The sequence below is a fragment of the Myiozetetes cayanensis genome, unplaced genomic scaffold, assembly GCF_022539395.1.
Source record: "Myiozetetes cayanensis isolate MyiCay16 unplaced genomic scaffold, myiCay2020 scf5-8, whole genome shotgun sequence".
Taxonomy (NCBI): domain Eukaryota; kingdom Metazoa; phylum Chordata; class Aves; order Passeriformes; family Tyrannidae; genus Myiozetetes; species Myiozetetes cayanensis.
This window is the reverse complement of record NW_026087742.1, coordinates 15915578-15938932: the sequence shown is the minus strand read 5'-3', so window position 1 is coordinate 15938932 and position 23355 is coordinate 15915578. Positions and strand designations below refer to the sequence as shown.

The 23355-nt window shown below is 49.3% G+C and overlaps 1 protein-coding gene across 3 annotated transcripts; it reads left to right on the top strand.

Moving 5' to 3' along the window:
- Positions 1-3399: 3399 nt before the first annotated feature.
- On the top strand, positions 3400-23259 carry RNF169 (ring finger protein 169). 3 transcript variants are annotated; one of them, XM_050334169.1, is made up of 6 exons: positions 3400-3736; positions 12278-12354; positions 15616-15762; positions 16403-16506; positions 17188-17287; positions 18086-23259. In XM_050334169.1, the coding sequence occupies exons 1-6, from the start codon at positions 3400-3402 to the stop codon at positions 19262-19264; spliced, it is 1944 nt and encodes a 647-aa protein (XP_050190126.1). In that variant the 3' UTR covers positions 19265-23259. The 3 variants fall into 3 exon arrangements, with proteins under 3 accessions (XP_050190126.1, XP_050190127.1, XP_050190128.1); XM_050334170.1 differs by lacking the exon at positions 3400-3736 and adding an exon at positions 4094-5298; XM_050334171.1 differs by lacking the exon at positions 3400-3736 and adding an exon at positions 8285-11755.
- Positions 23260-23355: the final 96 nt, after the last annotated feature.

The window sequence follows — 23355 nt, the reverse complement described above, 5'->3', positions numbered from 1 at the left end:
CTGACTCCGACTCGTGCTCTGGGGGAAAGGAGGAGTGGTCTTTGCATTTATCACCCCACAGTGACCTAACAGCCTGCAGAACCTGTGCTGGAGGCAGCATCCTCTGTTACAGCACCTTGGATGCAAAGTGTGTTCCCAAGGGCTTCGTGCAGTTGCAGCAGGGTGCAGTGAAACCCTCTGAGGGCACAAGCCAGCTCTCAGTTGCATCTGGGAAGGTCTTTTCCCATAAAACAGGCCATAAGCACTGCAGGCAGGGGTTGTTTACCCATCAGTCTGAGTGCTGGTGGACTTTCAAGGGCTCTAAAGCTGCACTTTTGGGAGGGTTTAAGGCAGTCAATGACTGATGAGGCTTAAAATAATAATTTAGCAATGGAACCACGTAGTCCAACCTGGAATGGGAAATCGGGTCATTTTTTTAGATTCTGTGCATGTTGCCAAGCACAAATCCAAATAAATAGTAAAATCCAAACAAATTACAAATCCAATCCAAATAATCAGGCAAACCAGTGATAGAGAGAGGACAGTGAGTATGAGATTCTCCTCCAGGGATGGAGATCAGCAACCAAATAAGAGAGAGGTGTGAAGAAGGGTTGGACAAAGCACAGGGGAAGGAGAGAGAGGAAAAATGGGGGAACACATGCCATGGGTCTGTCTGTATTTCCTGTTTCCTCTGGGACATATCCCACTTGCTCCCTATGTAAGTGTCTGTCTAGGGCTGACATTGCCGGAGGATCATGAAGAGAAATGGTGGTGGCAAAACCCTGCCAGCTCCTCAGGAGAGGTGAGCAGAGAAACGTTCCCTGGCAGGCTGAGGTTTTAGCTGGAGTCGGCAGGATTTGAGGCTGGAGCCTTGCATGGGATTAGGATTCCCTCTGCAGGCCAACACTGAGCTCCGCACATCCCGAACTGGAGAACCACAGACTGGAAAGGATCTTAAAGACCATCCAGTTCCACCCTCTGCCATGGGCAGGAACACCTTGCACAAGACCCTGTTGCCCCAAGTCCAGTCCAACCTGGCCTTGAACACTTCCAGGGATGGGGCAGTCACAGCTTCTCTGGACAACCTGTGCCAGAGCCTCCCCACCCTCACAGGGAAGAATTTCTTCCCAATATCCCATCTAACCCTGCCTTCCCTATGTAAAACCGTTCCCCTTGCAGGCGTTTGGCTTGGAAGACAAATTGGACACACAGAAACCAAGTTCTGTCCAAGGTGGGCTGGATGTGCAGAAGTAATTTGGGAGAACATCTGGCAGAGATCCCTTTCCAAATCTGCTATCACTTGAACATCTGCAGAGCCCTAAAGATCTTCACAGTTGCTTGTTCTACAAGTAGCTTTGGTGGGGAACTGTCTCCTCTTTCAATGTTCTCTGTCCCCGAGGGATCCTGGGAGCCCAGATCCCTGCCTGATCCTAGAGAATAACACACTCCCCATCTGACTCTGTCCAGCATCAGGTTCCTGGCACAGAGTTAGAGGCTGTTTCTTGGGCACAGATCTTCCCTTCCTCTCTCTAACTGTGGCTCAAAGGTTTCAAGCTTCACCTCTGTCCCTGCAGCAACACTTTTTCTGATGCCAATCCGATGTAGCTGAGAGGCTTCATCAGAGAGGTGCAAAAATATGATGAAAAAACTACAGATTTGTTCAGTGTCCCAGTAAAGAGATGAAAAGCAAAAGAAATTTCCATAGCAACCGGTGCAGAGGCTCTGCCTCCTCTGGTTTGCTCTGAGTCACCTTCTATCGTGGTTTAACTCTGGCTGGACTCTGGGTGCCCACCGAAGCTGCTCCATCACTGCCCTCCTTGGTTGGACAGGGGAGAGAAAATGTACCAAAAGACTCCTGGGTTGGGATAAGGGCAGGGAGAGATCACTCACCTGTTACTATCATGGGCAGCACAGCCTCGACTTGGGGATATTATTGAATTTGTTGTCAATCAAATCAAGAGTAGGCCAATGAGAAGTAAAACAAATCTTAAAAACATCTTCCCACCACCCTTCCCTCATTCCCAGGCTTAACTTTATTAAAAATTCTCTACCTCAGTCCCAACCTTTTATCAACCTCACTCTTCTACTTAATTTTCTCTTGTTGAAATTTAAGCCTGGGATTTATTGTTCCCACTGGGATGTTGGCCCTTACCTGCTGTTCCGCCTGAACAAGTATTTGTTTCTATTATATATCCCTATGATAAGTAGAAGAGAATACCTCAAATGCCAGCACAGCTCAGAGGACATTCCCAGCACAAGAAGGATGTGGAGTTGATGGAGTGAGTCCAGAGGAGGCCACGGAGATGCTCTGAGGGCTGGAGCCCCTGTGCTCTGGAGACAGGCAGGGAGGGCTGGGGGTATTCACCTGGAGAAGAGAAGGCTCCAGGGAGACCTTAGAGCCCCTCCCAGTGCCTAAAGGTGCTCCAAGAGAGCTGGAGAGGGACTTTGGAAAAGGGGTAATGTCTTCCCACTGCCAGGGAGCAGGGTTAGGTGGGATACTGGGAAGAAATTCATCCCCATGAGGGTGGGGAGGCCCTGGCACGGGTTGCCCAGAGCAGCTGTTGCTGCCCCATCCCTGGAAATGTCCAAGGCCAGGTTGGAGGGGGCTTGGAGCAACCTGTTCTAGTGGAAGGTGTCTAGTGCAGGTGGAACTGGATGATCTTTAAGGTCCCTTCCAACCCACTTTAAGGTCCCTTCCAACCCAATGCAGTCTGTGATTCCATGATTTGTCTTTAAAAACAGATGGTCTGTTTAGTACCCTGTCTAACATAGCAGAGAGGTTTGCATTCCCCTTGTTCCCGGGAAAAGCATGTGCATTTGGATGCCATAGCATCTCTCCTCATCCCTTCCCTCCTGGAAGAGCGTCCCTCTGCAAACCGTGCCCGGAAGAAGCAGCAGAAAACGGGAGACAGATCCAAGCAAGCTGCTCCCAAGGCAGCTGACAATCCCACAGGGATGGAGCTGGGCTTCACTGGACACACCGAGCCAGCCCAGCACCCCTTTCCCACGGCCACGTCTCGCTCTCCTGCTTTTCAAACCATTGCCTGGCTGTTCGCCGCCTCCGCACCCCTGCCCGTCCTGCTCTGGAGCCACAGCCCCTCCATGGCGTTATTTGTTTTGTGACCTCCCCGGGTTCGTGGCGGGGACAGCGGCACCCTCGAAGGGCCGAGGCCCCACAGGGTGACTCCGTCTCCCTGCAGGAGCTCCGACCGCAGCGGGAACGGAGCGGCAGCCGCGGGAGGAGTGGAGCGGCGGACCGTCCTTATATACCGCACTCATGAATATTCATCGAGAGGGCGTGGTCTGTGCGGAGGCGGGCCGCGCGAGCGCCGCGCTCATTACTATGAATGACAGCGCGCGCCCCTCTCATTAATTATGCGGGATGGGCGTGGCCTCCGCGGCCCTTCAAAGTGTGGGAAGATGGCGGCGGCGGCGGCGGGCGCTGGCGGCCGGGCCGCGCTGCGGGGGCGGCGGCGGCGGGGGCGGCCCGCGGCCGAGGAGGAGCAGGACGGGGTGGTGCTGGCGGTGGCGGAGTGCCCGGTGTGCCGGCAGGCGCTGGCGGAGGCGGTGACGGTGACGCCGCCCTGCCGCCACTCGCTCTGCCTCGCCTGCTCGCAGCGCTGCCTGCAGGGCCCGGGCCTGTGCTGCCCGCTGTGCCGCAGCCGCCTCTCCACACGGGCCCGGCGGCAGCAGGCCGAGCCCGCAGCCAGCACGGCGGCCGGAGGAGGAGGCGGGGAGCAGCGGCCGCCGGACCAAGGTGCGGCGGCGGCACCTGCGCCCCCCCATCGGCGGGGCGGGGGCGCGGGGGCCGGGGCGTGGCCCGGGGCGCGAGGAGTGCGCGGGGCTCAGCCCCGGGCGCGGCCACGCGCGGGGCGGGCGGGGGTGCGCGGGGGCTCGGACCGCGGGAGGCGGCGCCGCTCGCCAGAAGTGCGACGAGTTTGCGGGGCTCAGACGGGCCGGAGGGTGGGGGGGATCCAGACACGGGAGGTGTGATGAGTTTGCGGAGGCTCGGCCCCCAGGGGGGTGTGGCCAGCGCGGGAGGGGGCGGCAGCGCGGCAGGTGCGATGAGTTCCTGGGGGCTCAGGCCCGCCCCGAGCCCAGCGGAGCCAAGCGTGGGAGGTGCGATGAGTTCGCGGGGACTCAGACAGGGGTCGAGCAGGAGGAGTGATGAGTTTTACCAGGAATCAGCTACCCCGAGTCCTGCAGGGCCGTGCCCCGTCGGGGCCCAGACCCCGTGGGGCGTGGCCAGTGCAGGGGGCAGGGGGGGCGATGAGTTTGCGGGTGCTCAGGTGTCGTTCCCTCCTCCCCTTCTTCCCCCCCCCCCGCCGTGTCCTGCGGGGCCAAACGCGGAAGGTGCGATGAGTTTGTGGGGACTCAGCCGTCTCTCTCCCTCCCACCCCCCGAATCCTGCGGGACCGAGCAGTGAGGGGGCGGCGGGGCTGAGCCCACCCCTCCTCTGTGGCGTCAGGAGATGGAGTGGATGGATGGCGTAATCCCTGGAAGGGATGCCCGGACGGGGGGGATATTTCCCCACTCTGCTGTGCCCAGATCAGCAGCTCTACGCTCTGAGTGCCCATCGGGTCCCCTCACCCTGGAAGGCCCTGGAAGGATGCGCCATGGGAAGTCCTGCTCCCTTGCTGGCATAAAATAATCCATCGTTCCTGAGTTCCTGGCTTCTTGTCACGCGTTTCCTTCCTGCCTCTAAAGCCAGCTGCCTTCCTCAACTCCTGGAAAACCGCTCCCTGCGTTTCCTTCAAAATCCTTGTCTGAGCCGGCGGTGTTCTTCTTTCCCAGTGGGAGCTGCTGGAGATGCCCACCTTGCTGCTGTGAGCTCTTGGAATGTGCCAGGATCTCTTAGTTGGGGAGGTGATGCAGAGATCGACCACCCAGAAGCCGTGCCAGGGGGGAGCCCTCTGGAACAGACAAGGATTTAAGCTACGGATAAACATCCTTTTAGCTGGACCCGGAGCATGTTCCTGGTCTCCCAGTTCGTGCTTGTGTCAGCATCCTCTAATTGGCTGCGGGAAGAATTGGCAGGACGAGCTTAAACAGCTTAAATTGGTGGTTTGAACTAACCCCGCTAACCTGGAAGAGATTTAAGGAGCCTTTGCCTGGAAGGATTTGCAGAATCAATGAACAGCCGGGCTGTCCAGAGGGAGCTGAGCCAAAGGGATGGGAGTGGTTCCTCTGGGAACTCCCCAAGTCAATCTCTGCTCCGAGGCAGTGCTGTCAGTCCTGCTTAAATGGACTCGGCTTGGTCCAGGCAGGCTTGGATGGGAGTATCCAGCTATCCTGCAGGAATGCTTGTGCAGTATCTTGGTTGGTTTTCTTTAAAAGGAATTAGTTTTAATTCTCTGCTTGTCCTGAATTGTGTGTGGGATAAGGGGGAATGGCTTTCTTCTGCCAGAGGGCAGGGTTAGATGAGATATTGGGATGAAATCCTTCCCTGTGAGGTTATTGAGGCTTGGCACAGGCTGCCCAGAGAAGCTGTGGCTGCCCCATTCCTGGAAGTGTTCAAGGAGCAACATGGTCTAGGGGAAAGTGTCCCTGCCTATGGCACTGGATTGGAACATGATGAGCTTTATGGTCCTTTCCAATCCAAACCATTCCATGACTATATTTTGCAATAAGGCACAGAGTAATTGTCTTGGTTGTCATTTTCTTGTGCTCCAAGTTGTGCTCGTAGTGTGGGAATCAAAGGCAGATGATCCATTGCAAACAGGGACCTCCCCTTGCAGGGAGAGAGCAGTCAAAGTGGTTTATCCTTGCATTAGTGAGGCTGATGGAGGATCCCAGCATGGCAGGGAGAGCCAAGCCCTGCTCAAAGCAGGGTCTCCAGGAATGTGTCCAGGTGGGTTAGTACCATCTCCAAGAGACTCTGTGGCCTCCCTGGACAACCAGTACCAGTGCTTGACCACCCTGACAGTAAAAAAGTGATTTTTCTATGTTCAATGAACTTCTTTTATTTTAATTTGTGCCCATTTCCTCCTGTTCTGTTACCACAGAGAAGAGCCTGGCTCTGTCTTCTCCACTTGTCATTTAAAGCATTGGTGAGATCCCTCTGAGCTTTCTTCTTTTTCTGTGAGGGTGACTAAGCACCAGCACGAGTTTGCCAGGTGGAGTTTCCATCCTGGACATGGACCTGGCCAGCCTGCTCCTGGTGACCCTGCTTGAGCAGAAGGGTTACGTGCCCAGAGGTCTTTGCTAACCTGAATTATTCTGTGAATTCTGTTATGAAACACCCATTAAGCTTATATTAAAACAGTTGCTTGTTGAAAGTCTTGGAAGGCAGAAAGGAGCAGCAGATGGGAGGCTGGGAGACCACATATGTGTGTGTGAGGATTCAGCAGGCCAAGGAGAAGGAACAGAACATGTTTGCAGGGAGGTGCTCAGCCAGATTTTTAACAAAATAAGTACATTCACATTTCATAGAGTCAGAGAATTGTTTAGGTTGGAAAAGCCCTTCAAGACCATTGAGTGCAATCGTTCCCCAGCACTGCCACGGCCACCACTAACCCATGTCCCCAGGTGCCACATCCACACAGGTTTTAAATCCCTCCAGCCTGTTCCAATGCCTGACCACCCTTTCAGTGAAGAAATTTTGCCGAATATCCAACCTAAGCCTCCCTGGCACAACTTGAGGCCACTTCCAAGGAGATGGAATATCTTATTAATAAAGAAAAAAGAAAAGAGGCTCGTGAAGAAGGACAAACAGATGAGATTGTGGCTGTGTCTTCTCAGCAGGCACAAGGCCAAACTTCAGGATCAGATCCCCATCTGCACTGATAGATTTCTGCATGTCAATTCTGACATTACCATCTCAGATTATAGATGATGTCAAGAGAGCTTGGAAGATTGCTGAAGAACAAATGTTCCCTCATGAACTGGGAAACAGAAATGCAGTTTTCTAAGGAAAGGGCTTGATAAGATGGTCTAGAGCTTTAGACTGCTAAAATGAAAGTGGCCTAGGAGCGAGAGAATAAATAATCATAAATCAACCTGGATGGTTTGGGTTGGAAGGGATCTCAATGCACATCCAGTTCCACCCCCCTGCTGTGGACAGGGACACCTTCCACTAGACCACATTGCTCCAGCCTGGCCTTGAACACTTCCAGGGATGGGGCAGCCACAGCTGCTCTTAGCAACCTGTGCCAGGGCCTTCCCACCCTCATAGGGAAGAATTCTTTCCCAATATCCCAATCTAACCCTGCCCTCTGGCAGTTGGAAGCTGCTATTCCCCCTTGTCCTGTCACTTAGTGACGATCCATGTGGGTCCCTTCCAACTCATGTAGAAAGTCACTCCCCTTCTTTTTTTACAAACTTTCTTTAAGTGCTGAGGGGCTGCAATAAGTGACTGGGTATGTAACAGACCCCCAGGTGTTTTTGGAAGGGACAGGGAAATTCTGCTCCCTGTGCTGAGGTAGGACTGGGTGTACCCAAACCATTCCTCACAGACATCCCAAGTCTCTCATCTGAACACAGACAGCAGGATGGGATCCCACCTTTGCTTCAGCCTCTGAACACTTGGAAAACTTTCCCTAATGTCTAATCGAAATCTCCCTTATTACAAAGGCAGCTGATTTCTTTTGTTTCTCTTTTGCACTACAATTAATAACTGATGCTCACAGAAGAGTGTTTTTGCCAAACTTTTAACATGACTTCCCCCTCCTTCCTCACAGTCTTTTTTTGGCTGTGGTTTCCCTCTTTCCCCACTGGCCCGGACCAGTCTAGTTCTGGAGCATTTCCTGGTGATTCCTTAATTTCCTGTTGTTTCTGTTGTTCTCTAGTCTGTCACCAGTTGTTTTTTATCTCAAGGCCACAGTGTTTGGAAGTGGCAATCCCGATGAACAAGGCAATCCCTGCCTTGGGAAAAGCAGTGATTTGCCCCCCTTTCCCCCCCATATCAAACTGATTAAAGACAACACCACTTCTTTTTTTAATCTACCATTCAAGCTGTTAATGAAGAGAATGATTAGGGCCAGACGCCATGGCCAGTGTGAGAGGCTCTCCTAGCATGGCAGTGGATCGTTAGCTCCTGGAAAATAATTTTCCAGCTAGTTGTGCCTCCATCTGAATAGTGCTTATACCTACAATAGGGGTTTTTTTCCTCACTGTGCTTCTAAATGTTTTTTAAATGTTCTTCCCAATTAAAACAACAAAATACTGGCTCTGTGGAGACCTTAGAGCCCCTTCCAGAGCCTGAAGGGGCTTCCAAGAGGGTTGGAGAGGGACTTTGGACAAGGGCCTGGAGTGCCAGGACAAGGGGGAATGGCTTACCAGAGGGGGGAGGGTTAGATGGGATATTGGGAAAGAATTCTTCCCTGTGGGGGTGGTGAGGCCCTGGGCACGGATTGCCCAGAGAAGTTGTGGGTGCCCCATCCCTGGAAGTGTTAGAGGCCATGTTTGGAGCAACGTGGTCTCGTGGAAGGTGTCCCTGCCCATGGCAGGGAGTGGAACTGGATGGGCTTTAAGTCCCTCCCAATCTCAACCATTCCATAATTCTATGCAAATCTGTTGGGAAGCTTTATCTCAGCTGTTGGCATATCTTCATATCATTTAATTAAACTGCTCCTCTTGGAAAACTGTTTCCAAACCTCTCTGCACTCACAAAACTTCTTGGTTTGTATTTCGAAAACATTTTAAAATTTCACCTTCAGCTGCAAGTATAAACACTCACTGACTGCTGGGAGGGGAAAATAGTGAAAACCTCAAGGGTTTTTTATCCCTGCCAGGAGGAAAGGGGAGAAGGAAGCTACAACGTCTACTGGAAGTTCCCTTGGAAGCTGGGGTTGAGGAAATTTGCTCCTGCTCATGGCACAGTTTTGACTTGCCGGATGGAATCAGATTGGCAAAACTCAGGAGCCTCTGAATGACAGACAGGCCTCTGAGTCGAGTTCAGCTTTACTTTTATCCAGCCCCTGGTGCTGAATTCGCCAGATGGAGGTTTCTGGATCTTTTGCCAGTAAATATAAAATGTGCTGGTCGGGAGTGTGGCTCCACGGAGATGGTGTGTAAGGCACACTTCCAACCTGGAAAGGATGGAGTCAGAGGGGATTTAGGCTGTCAGATGCCTCTTATAAAGAAAACCAGCATTAAATAATTAGAAAATCTGTTGTCCTCTCAAATAGTGCAGAAATCAATTGTTTTTTCCAAGGCTGAGCACAGCGGAATGAAACTCTTGTCTGCCAGGATAAAAGAGCAGGATGCCAGGTCTGATCCTGTTTTGGTGCTCTTACCTGGGCTTGGAAGGAGCATCCCAGTGCCAGCCTTCCCGGCAGCCCTTCAGAAAACATTTCTGTTGGCCCACAGATCACTTGAGAGGAAGACCAAGCAGGAGATCTGCTGCAAAATCGCGTGAAAAGCCTTTTCTTCCATGTTTTTGCCCATTTTGTTGCTCTCTGTGGCACAGCTGAGCAGCCTTGTCCTGGCCCTGAACATCCAGGACTGGCACAGTGAGGTATTCCAGGGAAACACGTGTGGTGCTCTGGTCATCTTGCTGTCCTTCCTGGCCGCATCCCAGTGTGAGGACTGGTGTGGTTCCACCTGGAGTGGTTCTGATGGCCAGGAAGTTCTACCTGAAGATGAGGAAGAACTTCCTTCCTATGTGGGTGACCATGCACAGGAACAGATTATCCAGAGGGGATGTGGAGTCTCCCTCACTGGAAATATTCCAGAACTCTCTGGACACAATCCTATGCCATGTGCTCTGGGATGACCCTCCTTGAGCAGGGAAGTGGGACCAGATGATCCACTGTGGTCCCTTCCAACCTGACCCGTTCTGGGATTCTGTGGAGTGCAGATATATAGCTATGCATACATTTTTGATTCCATCTCTTCTACAGAGTTGGACCCAACTATAAAATATTCAAGTTGGTTCATAAAGACACTATGGACAAAATTGCCTCCCTTGAGCTAAACCAGCACAACTTTACAAATAAGTGTTATCCCACTATTAAAAATCTCTTCTGGCTTGCTGAACCCATGTGAGCAATGAGACAGTTGACGTGGCTCCTCTTTCCAGTTGTATGTTTCCCTGAAGGGGAAAAAATATCCACCTTTTTACCTCTGGAGATGAGGTCTGAGACAAGCCTTAACCATTGAGAAGTAGCTGAAGTTTGCTGCAGGGGAGTTAAATTCCTGTTGCTGTCAGGAGCATCCCAGTGGAAATTCAGCTTGATAAAGCTCACAAAGAGCTGGAAGTACTCAAGGACACAACTGGAAAAACATTTGGGGAAACCAGTGGAAAGTTTCCAGCATGGCTGGTTGCAGGAGCAAGGAATGCAGCCTGGCCTTCCCAGCACTACCTCTGCTTGGGATTTTCATCCCACATATTGGGACATTTGGGAAGTTCTCCTTTAAAAACAAGCCTGGCTCTCGTAGGCGTGCAAGGAGGAGGGAATAGCAGCTTTTTTATTTAAAAAAAAGTGCCTTATAATCTATATGCTTGATGTTTGCTTGCATGAGATTATTTTTCTCCTTTCTGAAGGGAGTATTAAAGAAATACTCTGTGATTTGTTCTGCATTCCCATCTCCAGAGGCTACAGAGTTTGAACTCGCCCTCAGTGGGAGGGACTCAAGTTACAGGAGTCTTCTGTAAGATAAAAGCAAACCAGTGGAAAGCAGGACAAGTGAAAACAGAATTTAGTGAGTGATTAAGTGGCATATGTGGGCACCAGGGCTGTGACCTGAACCCAGGGAGGAGGGAAATGTGGCCCTGAACCCGAGGATGCCCAGCAGGACAGTCAGCAACAGGTCACTGGGCGTTTGATTCACTCCCCCCGCTGTGAACCTTTCATTTTGGGCCAAGTGAAAGTGCTTCCTAAATAAAGGAAGTCCTGTGAGGAGTGGCTGAGGGAGCTCGGGGGTTTCAGCCTGGAGAAAAGGAGGGGCGTGGGGAACCTTTTTGCTCTGTCCAACTCCCTTGACAGGAGAGTAGAGCAAGGTGGGGGTAGGGAACAAGTGACAGGAGGAGAGGACACAGCCTCAAACTGCACCAGGGGAGGTTCATACTGGACATCAGGAGAAGTTTTTTCATGGAAGGGGTTTTTAAGCACTGGAAGGGGCTGCCCAGGGACGTGGTGGAGCCCCATCCTTGGAGGTGTTCAAGGAATGACTGGATGTGGCTCTCAGTGCTCTGGTCTGATTGACAAGGTGGGGACCAGTCACAGGTTGGATTCTTGGAGGTCTTTTCCAACCTAAATGTTCTGTGATTCTCTGAAAACGTGATGGAGCTGCTGGTTTATATCCTTTAATTTTAGCAAGCTGGAAGAAGGAAATACCCCTGATGTTTCCTCCATGCTCGTACCTGTTCCATCCTGACCACATCACATTAGGATGATGGGCTGTCCTGCTCCCTGCCTGGAATACTGATAGGGATTGAGCCAGGATGGTTGTCCAGGGCTTGTTTTGTTCTTGTTGTTCCCTTTTCCATCCAGGCTCCTCCAACGGTAGTGCAACTTGCCCAGACTTGCACTGCACAGAAGTGGGAGGGAGCTTTGTGGCCGACAGAAGGAAGGGAGTCCTTTGGGAATAACAGACTCCACGAGGTTAAACTGTAACCCCGTGCCAGTAGCCTTTTGGTTCCTGAATTCCCGAGGGGGAAGGGAGGAAGTGGGAGCAGGACGGGGAATTCCTGCCAGACAGAGAGAAATATTGACCTCGGGGAATGAATTGCAAGTGGAAAAAAAAAAGGCTGTGCTTGCTCCAGATCAGTGGGATAATGCTGCAAACAGCTGGAAGGGGATGTGGAGGAGAAAAAGCACTGTTTATCCAGAAAGTAGGTAGCATTCCCAATGCACTGGTGTCAGTGGAAGAAGGGCAGGGATGTGAATTGAGGGTGCTGTGCTGCAGCTGTCAGCCTGTGTGCTTTGGGTGTCTGGGAGTAGGAGCTTAAAGCCTGAGTTTATTCCTAGGCTTCAGATTCCCTGTGCTTAAAGCCTGGCTTTATTCCTGGGACTGAGATCCCCTGTGATATCACCAGGCTGTTACTTCACCTCTGTGTTTACATCATGCCAATACTCCTCTGATTGCTTAACTGCTTGTCAAGGACTCTTGAGAGTCTCCAAGGAAACTCTGGAAGTGCAAAGTAGGATTGCTTGGCCACCCTCCTCCTGATGTCCCTGCCTGTTAAACAGAGCTTTGATAGCAGTGGTGGAATATAAACATCTGGAGTTGGAAAAAGTGCTGCAGAACCTCTTGCACAGCCCATGGCGATCTCACACTTTTTGGGAAATACTGGCCAACACCATTATCCTGCACTAAAAAGTGTTTCCTTTCTTTTTTTCCCTTCTCTTTCCAGATTTTATATTCAGAGCACCCATTAAATTAAGCAAAGCAGGGGAACTCCGAGAAGAATATGAAAGCCAGCTAAGGAAGGTCAGTATTCTGGGTAATTGTGTGTTTTGTTCCAGGAGAACTTGGATTTCTTGCAGGAATGCTATCCTGTAGAGAAACCTGAAGGGCTCTTTATTCCTGCTCTGTGACAAAAGTCATTTATTCCCCTTATGCTGTTCAGCCACTTCAGGAAATGGCTGTAATTGAGCATTTAGAAACCAAATTTTGCTGTCTTAGTCTGTCTTCCAGAACATGGAAATGTACCTTCCTTGGAGCAACTGGTTGTGGATGTAATTCCATAAAGGCTTTTGCAGCATAAGGTATCTCCTGCAATAACATCCTTCTCCTCAGAAACAAACTATTCCAAACCAGAGCTTTCTGTTTATTTTTAGGCAAGGAAAAAATGTCATTTAAAGGTCAAAAAAATGATAAGGGAGGAAAAGCTTTTCAGCTGGTTTGCAGTTAAAGTCCATGAAAATATTTTCTCCATTTAAAAAGGGATTTTTGACTTCTGTGATGGTGTTTTCCCTTGAGATGGGTCTGGCCCCTCATTGGTTATTCTGCCTGCTGGGGAAAAGGATCCCAGGGGGCTCGTCATTGCTGAATTTTCTTTGGGTTTTCACTTGAAAATACCAACAGGGGTAGAAAGGGCTGTGGAGCTGAGTTAGAAAAACAGCCTTGTCTGAGGAGGAAAATTCTGTTTAGGTGATACTTAAGGTAAATAACTAGGCTGAGAAATGCATCTGAGTGAGGAGACAGTTGAAAAGTGTGGAAGGGCCTTCCCTCCTGCTTCCCCTCGAGTGGAATTAGCCATGGCACTGATGGGAAATGTCGCTGCAGGTTATTAGGGTAACTTTGGCTGACTGTTTCATTAACTGATCTCAAGCAGTTGCAGACTCTTCTCCCATCCAGGTGGCTTGGAAGGAAGGGAAGGAAACTTTGTGTGCAAAGCTGTGGGGCTTGTGGCATTTTCAGCAATGATGTTGAGGAGCAGCTGGGTTTGGGCAACAATGTCAGACTTTAAGTGCACAGGAATCTTACTGCTGTAAAAATATAATTAAGTAATTTAAATGTGCATCACTGTGTTTTTCACTGTGGTCTTTAAGATGAGTTGATTCAGGGCATCTTTGGCTTAAAGATGAAGAAATGAAGTTTTTTGTATAGGTATTAACAGATGATCTAAAGGTCCCTTCCAATGCCTTCAAGGAAGCTGTAGAGGGACTTTTCTTCAGGTACTAGTGACAAGACAAGAGGGAATGGCTTCCCACTACCAGAGAGCAGGATTAGATGGGATATTGAGAAGAAATTCCTCCCTGTGAGGGTGGTGAGCCCCTGGCACAGGTTGCCCAGAGCAGCTGTGGCTGCCCCAGCCCTGGAAGTGTTCAAGGCCAGGTTGGACAGGGTTTAGAGCAATGTGGTCTAGTGGAAGGTGTCCCTGCCCATGGCAAGGGGTGGAACTGGATGTGCTCTAAAGTCCTTTCCAACCCAAACCATTCAGGGATTCTGTGAGGCATATCTGGATCTTCTGGAAGGATTAAACCATCTTCTCTCCCATGATCTATAACCCTTTTATAGGAACATTGCTGAAAGATACTGCGTGCAGTCCCATGCCAACACCTCTACCTTCCCCATCAGTCACAAGGAAATGTTTTAACTTGTTTCTGGCATTTTGGGCCTGGTTCTGTCTCATTCCTGTTCAGCCTCCTGCCTTGCCCTTTCTGTCCCTTGCCAGATGAGAGATGAGTTTCCTTCCCCTGCCAACTTAAACCTGCTTTTTATGAAACTCAGCTGAAAGAGCTATGGGGGGAGAGATTCCCTGAATCGTCATCGAAGAGGAAACTGCAGTGCAATTTTGCTGATGAAATCACAACCGGTGCTGCAGTCACTCACTGTTTCCTCATTCATAGAATCACAGAATCATTTAGGTTGGAAAAGCCCTCTGAGATCATGGAGTCCAACCGTTCCCCAGCACTGCCAAGGCCACCACTAAATCGTGTTCCCAAGTGCCACATCCACACAGCTGTTAAATCCCTCCAGGGATGGGGATTCCTGTTCCAGTGCCTGACCAGCCTTTCAGGGAAGGAATTTTCCAATTTAAGCCTCTAGTGGTGCAGCTTGAGGACGTTTCCTCTCATGCCATCACTTGTTCTGTGGGAGAACAGACCAACCTCTCCAATCAGAGAGTTACAGAGGCAAAATTGGGACTGTTGTCACTTATCAAGGATTTCTCGGTGTCTCTGAACTGAATTAGGCAGGAGGAGAATTCAGGTCTGGGAATCTAAGCTTTTCCTGATGGGTATTCCCTCTGTGTCTGGAAGCAGAAGCTCTCATCTCAGCTCCCCCTGCCTGTGGAATGGGGATAAGCCAGGCTGGCTTTCCTGAGAAAGGGAGAGGAGCATTTCAAAACTCCTTTACTCATCCCAGTTGCGAGCTGTTTTCTAAATCTGGCAGTTTGTGAAGATCCCAAGTGTGCGTTTGCCAAACTTTTGGAAATAAATATTAATATCAGGAATGATGGTGTTTCTTGAACAGAAAATTACCACATGTTCAGCATTTTTTCCCTGCAGTTCCAGTACTCAAAACAGCTACAAACAAGTTAAAATGCATTTTCTGCTAATTGTGCTGCTAATTTTGCCGATGGTCTTGCATTCAGTATTCCGGAGATGCTACTTGGATAAACTTCTCCCAGGGTGGATGTTTCACACCACGTTGTTTCAGTTTCTGATCCTCACGTCCCAGCACATTTCTATGTGCTAGCATTTGTAAAGAAATTCTCTGGGAGATAATTTACACAAGGCTACTTAATTTTTTGGTTTTTAATTAGTATAGATTTTATCATTAGAGTTTGTGTGCAGCCTGAATTCTGGACCTAAATTCTGGTTTGTATCCCTTGATTAGGATCCTGTTGTTGTCTTTTTGACTGGTCACCGTCAGCAAAGATTGTGCTGGCACCTCATAGGCTGGGTTTGCCCAAAATCCTTAAATATTCCTGTATGATGTTACATATCCACAGAGGTTAGATGGGGGAAGGAGGGAGGCTGTTCTATTTACAGATATATGTAGACTATTCATGGCCTGTGTCTAAGTGCCTTTGTTGTCCTGAAAAGAAGATAAAATCCCTGCTATTTGTGTCAAAACCACAAATGTGTTGTAGAAACAAACCAATCTTCATGTTATTATGAGAGAGAGGCAGGAGCTCTGCCTTGAAGGCACAAAATTTAGTGCTGTGACCTGACTCTTGCTATTGCAAATTTGTGTGGAGGACTTCATATATTATAAATACTCTTTTTTCATTCTTTCCAGCTGAGAGAAGAAAAACTACAAGAAGAAAAGGCGTCTGAGGAGCTGATTCACAAGTTCATTGTAGATGACATGGATGTAGGGAAAAGAAAAACAGAGGAACAACAGAAAAAGGATGAATCTGTCGTGCTGAAAGTGAACCAAGAGTGTGTAAGTAAGCTCATGCTTCTGCTTCCTATCCACATATCCAGAGCTTTCATCCTTTGGCTTTCCAGGATGATTTGATTGACCCTTTATAGTCCCTGAAGGCTGTGAGCTAACAGATTATAAAGATCCATGTTGATTATGGCAGATGTTCTTCCAGAGGTTTCTGTCCCCCTTTTACCCACCAACACATGACTTCCAAACAGAGCAGATAAATCTCTGCTTTGGGAGGATCCTTGTGCACTTCCTTTAACACTTCCCCGTGAATCTTCTGCACGATTCTGAAGTTCAACACATCCTTCAGGCTGAGTCTTGGCTGTTTCCCATTTCAGTTGGGAGGCTCTGTAGGAAATGCTCTTACCATTTCAGTTTGATGGGCTGATCTGTGGGGGCTGAGTAATGAACACCCTGTAGTAATTTAACTGTAGGATTTTCTCACTTTTTCTTGATCAGTAGATAAGTTTATTCAATGACTACAAATAGGAGCTGTGTGCTTATTTTTGCATTATTTATGCTTTATGTCCTCTCGGTACAATCAGAAACTAGGGCTTTGGGGATCTTTAACACCTTTGCAAGAAAGAATTTTATTTTCCAAGTTATTTTCTTTGTTGTACATGTCAGTTAACTCTTCCTTGATTGACTTCAGTTTCCTGAACGGCTCTCGGATTCAGAGAATGAAGAACCATTCCAGGGCAAGCAAACTCATCGGTCGGCTTTTGTTTCCAAGACCTCCTTTGCTCTCCTTTCAGGGTAAGATGCTGAGACTTTATTCAGTGTCCCTTAAAGATGTTCTTTCAACTTGTTCTAAACACACCTGAGATGCTCTAATTCAAATGGTGGTTTCAATCCAAAATAAGTGATTTTTTTTTTTTCTGGAATTTTAGAGCAGGTTCATTGTTAGGACATGGTGTCCATCTGCTTACTTTCTGCCTGTTATAAAATCCAGGGGATCAAGGAATTTAGTGTTCACCCCATGAAGCAGAAGAATCATTGCCTGTAGATTTAAATCATTAGTCAGAAATCAAAGTCCTGTGGGATGAACTCAGGAGTGCTGGATCCTTCTCCAGCACAGACATGAAGAGAGACCATCAGTCCCAGACAGCTTTTTCCCTAGAAAGCTGTTGCTTGACCTAGTGGAAGCAGCTGAGTAACCAAGTGTGTTTCCACATGAGAAGCAAAGGGGTTTCCACAGCTTCATCATTAGCTCTGACCTCAGTAAATTATGAGCCGTGGGTGGAGGTGTCCATATGTTTAGTGGGGAGCCCATGAACACAATCTAAAATTCTTGGATCCCTTTCCCAGAGGGCATAGGAGGTATCTCTTACAGTCAGGTGCTGCCAAGGCTGATGCCTCTCCCAACAGCTGCCAGGGCTGTTGAGCTGGTTGTCCTTAAGGCCATGAACAATCCCGTTCCACCCATCTGCTTTCCAGGAATTTAACCGCCAAGCTGGAGAGGAGTCGGAGCTGCAACGACACCATTCAGGAGAGATCCAAGAGCAGGCAGAGATCAGCCCCAGCCAACAAAGCAAAGGTACAGGCAGCGTCTGGGAACAGGTTGTTGTATGTAAATGTCCTTATCTGAGGTTACGCAGCACCAGTAATCTGCAGATATGAAACATGGCGTTTGTGGTGCTGCGTTATTGCCCTGGGGCCAGTCACTTCCCAGTAAAAACCTGATGGGTTGGGAATTGCTGAGCAGAAAAGCAGACAGGTGACAGAGTTATTGGAGGCTAATTGGGAGGATTGTCCTTAGCCTTTTGTTTTGTGATTCATTTTCTTTTCAAGGCTGAATCTGCAGCCAATTAAAGAAAAATCTTACAGAAGTTTAGGAAAATAATCCTTTCTTCCTTTCCCTTTCTCTTCAAAGCTCTTTAAACAGAGCAAAGCTTGTTTATTTGTTTTCCTGATGTCAGGATATGTTCTTTGGCACTTCCATGCTATGGGAAGAGATTCATAAGATCGTAGAATGGTTTGGGTTGGATGGGACCTTAAAGCTCATCCAGTTCCAGTCCCCTGGCATGGGAAGGGTCACCTTCTAGGTGCTCCAAGCCCCATCCAGCCTCATTGGAGTGAGATGATCTTCAAGGTCCCTTCCAAACCAAACCATCCCGTGATTTTGCCATTGGAGGGGTTGCCCTGCTCTTGCACTGACATAACTTCAGACCCAAATCATGCTGGATCTGGTGTGTCCTGCTCGTGCCCCATATTGAGCATGGAAGGTGCTGTGCCCAGAGATCACAGTAACCTCGGGCTCTCCTGTTTCCCTCTCACATTCTTGTCCTTCTCCTCTCCGTGACCAATATCCCGGGTGTTCTGCCTTGCCTTTCAGGTGCTGCCCGTGACTGGCACATCGACACCGCTGATCGGGGTCCTGTCATCCACGCAGAACAACCGCTGCCTCTCGGCCCCGGACCTGACGGCAGAGAAGCGCCTGGTCCTCACCGCTGTGTCGTCCCTCTCGGCCCTGCACAAGCCAGAGCGGTCCATCAGCCCCGAGAGCAACGACAGCATCTCTGAGGAGCTCAACCACTTCAAGCCCATCGTCTGCTCCCCGTGTACTCCTCCGAAGAGGCTTCCCGACGGCAGAGTCCTGAGCCCTCTCATCATCAAATCCACCCCGAGGAACCTGAACCGGAGCCTGCAGAAGCCAACCACCTACGAGGCCAGTCCTAGGATACTGAAAAAATGGGAGCAGATATTTCAGGAGCGTCAGATCAAAAAGACTCTCTCTAAAGCGACCCTCACATCCCTGGCCTCAGAGCCCGTGGAAGACGTTACGGTTCCTGACATCACCAACTCCAGCACTTACACTAAAGAGCAGCCACAAGTGCAGGATGACCACCTTCCACCTGACACAGTGGGAGAGCCTCACCCCAAGCTGGATTCCTTCCCTTCCATCAGTGAAATGAAGCTGGGAAGAGGGAGCGACAAGAACAAGGGTTCACAGGCCTTAACAACAGATGACAGCGCTGCCGAAGCAGATGTGAGATCAAATGTAACCTCCTCGAACACACGAGTGTCTGAAGGCCCTGACCTAAAACTCGTGGACAAATCCTGTCTTGGTCTTGGCCCGAAAATGCTGAGCGTGGGCGTTGGCACGACGCTGCCCGACAGCAGCACGCTCGGAGTCCCCGCCAAGGCGCCGGCGAAAAAGCAGCTGAAGTACCTGAACAACAGCAAGCTGATGAACGTGCAGAACAGCACCTGCAATTCCGTCGGGAACATCATCACGGAGCAGCCGCCGCTCCTGAGGCGGGGCCGGAAGAGATGCTGCAAAACAAAGCACTTGGAGCACAACGGCTCCGTCAAGAGACTGAGGCACACGGCAGGGGAGGTGCCTCCGGAGGTGCGGGAGAGGGAGCAGAAGCTCCAGCAGGAGGAGGAGGACAGGAGGTTGGCCCTGCACCTCCAGCGGATTTTTGACAGCGAGAACAGGACAGTGGACAGGAGGAAAGTCCGAGTGGATCGGTACCTGCTGCGCTCCAAGAGCACTCTGGGGGCCAAGTAGCACTGGTGGGCCATGCTGCCTTTCTAGAGGACGATGAGGTTTATCAGATTGTCTTACAGGAAAACTATTTTTTGCCCTACTTCCACCCACCCCATTGTTTTCTCGTTCCAGTGGTAAGGCGTTCGTAGGTCCAGTTCGGAGAGAAGCCAGAGTCCTTTCAGATTTGACAAAAAAAAAAACAGGAGAGAACGAGGAAAGAAAATCCCTTCTGGTCCGTTGGTGTGAAGGAGTTGTTATCCCTGTGAATACACTGCAAGGCCTCCACACTCACGTGGGTTCCCCAGCCTGGAGGGTTGTGAACATGGGGTACGAGGTAAGGACCTCGTTCATCCCTTGCCAAGGGAAATCTGAGCTCTGCTCATGGAAATTAGGTTTGTTCTGTCTTACAGTCTTCTCCTCTCTGCCTGCCCGATTTTCTCCCTCAGACTGTGGAGTCAGGCCTTACCCATGTCAAATGACTTGAGGGCTGCTGGGGAGGGAGCCTGTTCCGTATTTCTCCAAGGAAATCCCGAACAGTACTTAAAAATGAATGTATCTCACTGTCTGCAACAGCAGTACAGACCATGCGTCACTTTCTTGATGTAAAAAACCAAATGAAGTGGAAAAAAAAGAGACCTAAAATAAGGGTTTTACCGAAAAGCCTTATAGGGACTTGTAATTCTGGGTTAGTGACAGGGCAGAGAGCTTGGGTGGAGCACTGGGCGCTGGGATCCAGGGAGCTTTTCTCCTAGTCCCTGCCTCTTCCAAGCCAAGAGGATTTCCTATTCTTCCCTCTAACACTGAAGGAAGGGAAATACCAGCTGGGTGATTTTGTTCAGCAGACATTCTCCCTGCTGACACATACCCTCAGGATCTTGCTTGGTTAAGAGCTCTCTGTCTAAGACCTGTTCTTACATGTCCCAGAGGAGGCTCCTGAGGGATCTGACGCATCCCTGTGCTCTCCAGGCACCCAGTGGTTGGTTGTGGAGCTGGGATGGGAGACCAGCCTTCCAGAGGGCTTTCCCTGCTCTGAGCTCCCTGGCTCCAGGTCCAAACCACTGAGAAAGCTCAGGTGAGCAATGCACTAAAAATTCCCACTTCCAGGCATAAAGTCGGGCCTGCAGCAGAGCTGGCCTGGAGCCTGGGCTTGGTGGAGCGTGTGTTCTCTGCGCAGATGTGGCCTCCCGCCCTTTGAATGTTTGTAACACTCATCCATCCGTTAACTCTGTGGATTATTTCCAGTAACGGAGCTCAAACAACACTGTTCCACCTCGATCCTTGAAAGCTGCCTTGCAGAGTATTCACTGGGATCCTCGGAGCCCACGGGGATCTTTGTCCAGGGCGGAGCTGTGGCGTTCCCCACCTGCCCACCCACGTGCCAGAGATTTTGGGGGATGAGCACAGTGCTGGGGCAAGCTTCTCCATGGATGGTGTGAAGGGAGGACACCCAGTGCGCTTAAACAAACAGATCTGATCTAAAAGAACATTTGTTGCCCAATTTCCTCTGTCTAAGAACAGTTGAATTTTCTCCCTCCATCTTAAAACGGTTAAAAAGAAAACAGGAACTGGTTTTCTTTTTCACTGCAAGGACCCTGGCAGATTTTTTTTTTCCCTAATTGAACTGGATTTTTACAAAAAAAAAAAAAAAGGCAAAAAAAAAAAGAAATCTTATATTTTAATGGATAAAATTTATATATTTTAAATACTATATTTCGAAAGATTGACACTTTTGTTTGGAGAAATCTTATAGCAATGATTCCATAATATATATCTGTATCTCTGGATCTCCTTGCCACACAAACTACTGGATGGTTAAAGTTGTCCCCGGGACTGGTGAGACCTGGCCTGCTCTGTCTTTCCAGCACTCCAGGCCCTCTCAGAGCCTTAGGAGGTGTTGCTTGAATCAGGCACTTTTGACCCAAACTGAATGCTGCTCCTCTTTCCAGCTGTGAATTAGAGGGAAATTGAGGAATTAGAGCCTTGGCCAGACCTGGAAGAGCAGCACAGAGAGAAGGAGCAATGGCCTGGATGTGTCCTTAGAGCTCAGGAGGGAAAGCCACAGCTTTAACTGAGAATCCATGTAGTTTCTCCCAACATTTTGAGCTAAAGTATGCACTTCCCAAGTGCATTTAGATTTAGAATTATTTTTCCACAGTTAATCCCTGCAGCCCCACTCAGACTTCCCTGAAGTTTCTTTCTTTCTTGTGGCACTTCTTGTGTGGGTTCAGCCAGGCCTGGGCTGCCACACCACAAAAAACCTAGATTTACATGCTGAATGTATCTTTTCTTTCCCCTCTTCAAAGAGATTTCACAGCCCAATGCACCAGGCCAGTGTCTTAAATATCTCCTTTGGAAAAGATTTTATAAATATTTCGGGGGTTTGTGCGTTAATTTCCTCTTTCCAAATCCGAGCTGGGTAGGAGGCATGCCTCAGCTGGAGTTTGTCCCCAGCCAAAAAAAGCTCCATGGGACCCCAGCTCCCCCCAAAACAGAGATCCCGACTCCCCAAGCATCACGCACAGGCTGTGGCATCCACATTTAAGGAGACCTTTGGATGTGGAATCACAATCGTGGAAGGGTTGCGGCAATGCGAAGCAGGATGAATGTTCTATTAATTTAACACTCTCGAAGTCTGTGTAAGCTTGCACAAAAAACCACAAAAATTGTAAATAATTACACTCAAAAGAGCAGGAGTTCCCATCCTCTCCCATAAAAAGGTCAGGAATGGCACTACCTTTGCCAGAAATTCAGCCAGCTGAGGAGGAAAATACCTCTTGCAAGATGTGCAGAGGCCTGAGATTAAACCACGTATTTATTCACACCTTAGGAAAGTCCTTTCTAACCCTCAGCCTTCCCTCTGGGATGAAGGCATTCTCTGTGGGAGCATCCTCCCAGAATGTGAAGCTGGGGTTGGTTCCATGACTTGTGTCTGCCAAAGATGCCGCTGACTCCAGAAAGTCACTTTTTAACCCTCTGGAGCTCTTTGCCCGGGAACAGCCACACGGAATGAATGGTCCATGTTTGGAGCCAGCAAGATCAGATAAATGAAGGAAAAGTGCCAAAAGGGATCATACCAGGTGATTGTACGATGTTGTTCTATATTGTCAGTATTTCTCTTCCAATGCTCTTGTACCTGCAGTGCACAGCAGTCAGGAAGTGTAGCTTGAACAAGTATTTTCTCAATGAAAGCAAAGGGGGAGGTTGAAGCCTTAAAGACTCTCACTGATTTTAAAAACCAAGCCTTTAGCAATGCTCCGAGGGGAGAGACCCTCCGACAGAGCTCGTCCCGTGCATTAGGGGAAGCATTTCAGGAAAACCTGGACCATTTCACCCCTGAGGGCAAAACTAACCACTGTCCATGATGGACATCCATGGATGGGAGCTGGGTAGAAGCACAGCACGGAAACTGGGATGATCCACGCACCTGACACAAACTTTCCCCCTCCCCATGTCTGGAAAACACCGCAACTCATCCGCTCTAGCATTAGCTCTTCACTATGCAAACGGGAAAACCCTCAGCTGGGCACGGATTGGGATTTGCTGTCAAACTGTTCAAAACAAACCTAGGTGTCGCTACACTTTTTTTTTTTTTTTCCTTTTTCCAATAATGCTTTATATTGTGCTTTTCCATTTGTGGAAAAATTCCAATTGTGCTTTCGCGTTCTCAGCTCGCCAGCGGAGCACTGGGCTGGTGACAGAGACTTTCCACGGTCATTTTGGGTCTCAGCTGAACCACCTGAATGTTTCCAAAAGGCACCGAAGGACCGCTGACTTGCATGTGTGAAATGTGTGAGTGGAATGACAACACGCAGGCAATCCCTCATGTTGTGGCTTCTGTTTGTTTGAAACAGAGTAAATCCTGCTTGTGAAACAACTGTCACAAACCAGAAACACGCCGACAAAATAGCAAATGTGTACAAATAATGTTGTACGTTTTAACAGCAACCAGGACTTGGAGAGACTGCAGGGCAGAGGCCGGGGTTCAAACAGAATAAAACCAGGTTCTGACAGTGAAATCCCTGTTTCTGTCAAAGGTGCTGTGCTTGGTGACAGGCGGGATCCTACTGCTGCTTGTGCCAAACGGGCGAGGTTATTGAGTGACCAGAGAGAAT